We start from the raw sequence: 5,000 nt of genomic DNA, 5'->3' as shown, positions 1-5,000 counted from the left end.
TTTCATGTTACATCATCACCATCGGACGAAAACAAACGATCTCTCATTAGCTCCTTAATTGCTCGTCCACCAGCAATTTAATTGTACTATCTGTCTCTCTAGAGAATAGCTGCAAACCACCTAATGGACGTCAATCACACTAAAATAGTTTACGTTGAAAATTCGGCTCCCTTGAAACTCATATTCATGAGAAAAACTGAAAATAACTGCTTTAATTATTCTAAACGAGTTTTGAATTAAGGACCTAATATTATATTTGACGCCATAAATTAACATGCGCTAATACAGCACCATCGCATCGATATTTGTCCCTGTAGAAACCAATGCAAACAACAACACAAACAATAGCCATTTTTCAAAGTTTTTGACTAAGCCTAATTTATTTGAATAGAAGCTTACAAGAAAATCGGATTATATTAATTAGTTCACTAACCTCCATAACTAGCCATAGCTGATCATTTCTTTTAGCGTCCACGTTTATAAAAGCCCCGTAAAAATCAGCTATGTTAGGATGCGTAGCATATTTCTTGAAAATGTCCAACTCGGGTAGAACTTCCTCGATTTTCTCGTGGATGGAATCGATAACTTTCGCTGCCGCAATTTCCCCGGTAACTTTGTTCTTTGCTTTGTATACTTCACCATAAGTTCCTTCGCCAATGCTCTCCACTAATTCCCAGTCATCTGGTGCACTAAGTCCTTTAAGACAGTCAGCTTTCTTTCCCATCATGGCTAATTACGGAGAAAATTAATGGAAAATTAATCGTGGAATAGCCTTGACAAACAACCAACAATAAATTTATAATTAGTGAATATCGAGTGAAGTAAACATCGGAATCTTACCGTACAGCTGTTCTTTGCGGCTAAAAGAAAACTCAGCCATATTAAGAGGGGTTAAGACCAATTAACAGCTTATAACACTTGATTTTTCGTCGGTAAAGTTCGTTGGAAGGCTGGAGGACAAAATGCAGTTGTCCATGCTTTTATGCAAAATACACAGCTGAGGCGAGCAAGTCGCGAGCTACAGCGTGCATGGAATTTAGTCGCCTTTGTTTATCACGCTCCACTGCCGATATTATACTTGGCCATACTTTGCCTTGTTCAATCACTCAATATTAAACCGAAGGAGTTCACCTCGAAAATCCAGTATTAAAGAATATTTTCGTTGTCGAACAACCTACGCACCGGTTGCTCAAAATATTTTTTCAATGCTGGGAGAATTGGACCCAGTATTAGGGAGCTTGGGCAACGACAACGGCGACGGCAGCGAGAACGTCACGAATTTGCATATTTAGTGGGTAAAAACAATAGCTTTGCACGCCCTGCACGTGCGTTTTTCACTTTTGTCCATTTCTTTGCCGTCGTCAGCAAAACAACAACGTGAAATAGCCAAGTTTTTGGTTTTATGAAGAACGTCAGCACTTGAGGATAAATTTTCATTTTCTCTCCTAAAATGGAGTGCCGTTCCGACTGGTGTCATCTTTGAGGAATTACCACACTCTTGTCATATTAAAAACGTTGAAATAGTCACGAAGCGATTAAAATAACGCAAATTTATATTTTGAGATGACGTTCTCGGTGCTGTCGCCGTCGTCGTTGCTTAAGTTCCCTATTCTCCGCTCGGCGCGGAAGCGCGCTAAATTAAAACCGATGGGAATTTCCGCCAAATAGGCAACCTACAATAGGTCAGAAAAATTGGTAAAAGTTTTCGGTACTGCAGGCAAGGGGTCTTCCATTATGGAGCAAACAGTTCAGCCATAAACCGGTCATTTTGGTGAAAACGAGAAAAGAAGAGTACGAGTGAAGTTATTCCTTTTTTTCCGGAAAAAACTGTTCCGTTTGTTGTCCTGCGGGAACGACTGGTTTTTCCACTCAAAAGGAAAGCGCTCCTTTCTTTTTCAAGATATTTTATGGTCATTTTTAGCAACCCGGAAATTTCTGACTTTTTACGTAAAGTCTGCCAATAACAACACGTTCTAAGGGCCAAACCATAGCCTCATCTTCCTGCTTGTGGTCGGCTCGAACAGCTCTTCAAGAGCTCAGTGGACAAAGACACTCAGTCAGAAGACAGCCTCTTCAGGATTCCCGGTGCCGTAGCTTTGTGAAGCCTTCCATACTGACCACGAGACACTTAAAGACACTTCGCTATAATGTTTAAATAATGACACTAAAGTGCCTCAAAACATTACCAAGATTTCCAATCTCATTACGCAAAGCACGTCCTCAACGATGACGTCAAACGTTATTAGGGACTTTAAGATCTGCGACGCGACGGTAACGAAACCGTCATTTAAAATTGCAAGTTCAGGTTTATTAATCTTTTTCGTCGTTATGTCGGCTTGTCTAACTTCTAAAAACTAGTGTAACTCCCCAGGAACTGAATTAGTAGGTGTGGTATTGAATCTACGACAGAAAATTCAAATTCGCTGCCTTTTGTTCACGTTCTCCGTAAAAGTTGAGAATTAGTCATTTCACGTCGTAGGTTTGCCGAAAACGTGAAAGAAATGTACAAAAATGAAAAATGCACGTGCAGAGCGTGCAAAGCTATTGTTTTTGCTCATTAAATATGCAAAATTTGTGACGTTTTCGTTGCCGTCGCGTCCTAGATCTTAAACTCCCATTATGCGTTGAGACCTAACGCATTTTCAGTCAAGGAAGTGCGTCTCTATCGAAATGAGAACTATAGTACGACGTTATATTTTCATCAAATTGCAACATCGTTGCCTTGAATAATTGTTTGTTTTTACAATCTAAGTTGAAATTATTCCGGCACTATTGCGTGAATTCACAATATTCACGACACGATTTGCATGTGATCTCTTCATTATAGTGTGTGTTGAGGTAAGCCTGCCTCAAATATTTGCTTTCTCATTCAAAATTCAAGTGGCTCCATCTATACGCTGCACTCCTTAGAAGCTACTCAGTTTGTCTAAGCTAAATGTTAAAAAGTAGTATAACCCTGTTTGTCACCGATTCTAAGTCTTTTCATGAAAAGAAATGAAATTCTTTACAAAATAAAGTTAAGTTCAAGTTAGCGCTGTAGTAAAGCCAGTGCCAATTGAAAAGAACTGCCATCACCTAATGTTTGAAACAAAACGTGAAACGCATTTTGCACTCAAACTCGTGAATTCGCAACCGAACTAACTGGAATAGCCATTGCTTCAAGAGTGCTCTCCTATTAAAGTGAGCGTTAATGATGACTCACGACGACACATTTTGATCAAAGGTCAGCTACGTCATCCATTTCGCTCTGACGGAAAGTTTCGGGAACTGATTTAGGTTCCAACTTTCACAAATTAATTAAGACCCTTAAGAATTTTAAATAAATCAGACTTTCCCGTTCAGTCCATTCAGTGTTTTGTTTGAAGGTTAAAATGTGTTTGATATCGAGCTGGCACTGTCAAAAACAGAATCATATTCAAAGCACCATGAATCGTTTAATGTGTGCTTCCAAGGACTTTGTAATGCTTACTAAACGCGGACGAAAAACTGATTTTTAACTTAAAAATGGGCTTCACCGGAATAACAAAATTTCGTTTTAGTCCACAACTGAAATATATCAATGCGCCATGAAACTGAGTTGTTGTTCCGTTAAATAACTTAGATCGAAGTCAGTGCGCACCAGAGGGGAATTACGGGAAGATTTCTTACCTCCAAAAAGAGTAATTCAGTTGGCTACCACTGGAAGCCAGAGCCAGGGTGATTTGAAGCCCTTTAGCGACTTTTATAAACAAAGAGAAACATTTTTAACACCTACCTTACTGTGAGGAAAGTACTTTCATGATTGCAGCTTGTAAATAATTTATGGTTATAACAGTAAGAGTCAGCGATATTACATAACAGACCGTAAAAGGCGGAAAAATGTTCCGATTTTAATTTGAAGCAAGCGGAGGTCCAAACTGAAATTTTCAAATTTAACATTCACAAACTGTTTCAATTCTCTAAAAACAAAACTATTGAAAGCAAGCAAGTAAACAAAGTCTGTTCAAAAGCGTTTCGTTAATGTGAAAGAACTTTGCGATTATCTCTGAAAGTTAGCGACGGAACATAGCCTTCCAGTTATGCCTATTTTAATGAAGGAAAGCACTTATCTCGCAGTCTATGTTTCGTTAACAAACCGCTTTACTCGGAAAGCGAAGCCTAAACGCACTGTTACACTGTGCAATTTTTCGTGCAAGCTATCTCACAGCGCCATTTCTACAAACGTTCTCACATTACGAAACAAATTGTTTTACTAATGTTACACTGAGCAACGTTTCATGCAACCTTTCTCGTTTCTATGATCAAATGAGGTCAAAGGAACCTTTTCATTGGCTTCGACAAAAGTTGCAGAACAGATGTTACACTGCGCAATGGTTAAAACATTCGTTGCAACCATTGCGGAAAGTAGAACTCAATTCTACTTTCCGCAACGGTTTCTGAAACTGGTTTCGTAACGCTTTTGGCCGTTGCAAGGTAACGGTGTGTTACATTGGGAAATGCGAGACAAGTTGCACGAAAAGTTGCAGCGTTTCCTCACTTTCAGCCCTGTTAGCGTCAGTGATTCTACTCAATACCTGCGAGTAAAAAGCTGAAGTTTAATTATCATAAACACCGACAAGTTGTCATCGCATTCAACTCAAGCCGGAGATCAATCGTTTTTTATTAAACAATTCGCTCAGAAACAAAGAGGTGGTCTGACAAAAAGACTTCAACTTCTAAGGCTTTCTTCAATCTTACTTGCAAATTATTTTGTATTATTCATGGCAAACAAAAGAATTAAACAAATAAAGTGTAACTCCGCTTACTTCAGAAACATAACAGAGATGATTATGCTTACGTTTTGCAGGGTCTGATCCCATGTAGCTGAACTTGTCTCTGCATCGAGTAGAGCGCTTCTCGCTGAAGCGTTTTGGCATAATAGCAGCTTCAGCGATTATGAACTGGAGAAAAATTACAAGAAAACCAGCCCACACTTGGGGCTTTCAAAGTTGTACAAGCCATACCGTTCAGTTGACCCAGCG

The 5,000-nt window shown here is 39.2% G+C and overlaps 1 protein-coding gene across 3 annotated transcripts in view; it reads right to left on the bottom strand.

Annotated features, from left to right (window-relative positions):
• The window catches only part of LOC137985578 (myosin-IIIb-like), a 78,592-nt gene that overhangs the window by 52,315 nt on the left and 21,277 nt on the right, over positions 1-5,000 (bottom strand). For 2 of the 3 annotated variants that reach the window (XM_068833199.1, XM_068833200.1), the window contains exons 2-3: positions 4,817-5,000; positions 434-729 (exon numbers count right to left, since the gene is read on the bottom strand). The exon at positions 4,817-5,000 is cut by the window's right edge and continues 1,785 nt beyond it. In XM_068833199.1, the coding sequence (XP_068689300.1) occupies positions 434-729; positions 4,817-4,895 (375 nt within the window). In that variant the 5' untranslated portion in view covers positions 4,896-5,000. Of the gene's footprint in view, positions 1-433; positions 730-840; positions 1,261-4,816 lie in introns of those variants that run through there. The other variant, XM_068833201.1, reaches the window with a different exon arrangement.

This window comes from Montipora foliosa, chromosome 14, assembly GCF_036669935.1.
Source record: "Montipora foliosa isolate CH-2021 chromosome 14, ASM3666993v2, whole genome shotgun sequence".
In the NCBI taxonomy this organism is placed as follows: domain Eukaryota; kingdom Metazoa; phylum Cnidaria; class Anthozoa; order Scleractinia; family Acroporidae; genus Montipora; species Montipora foliosa.
Note: the sequence above shows the minus strand (reverse complement) of the source record. Positions and strands in the feature narration are given on the sequence as shown.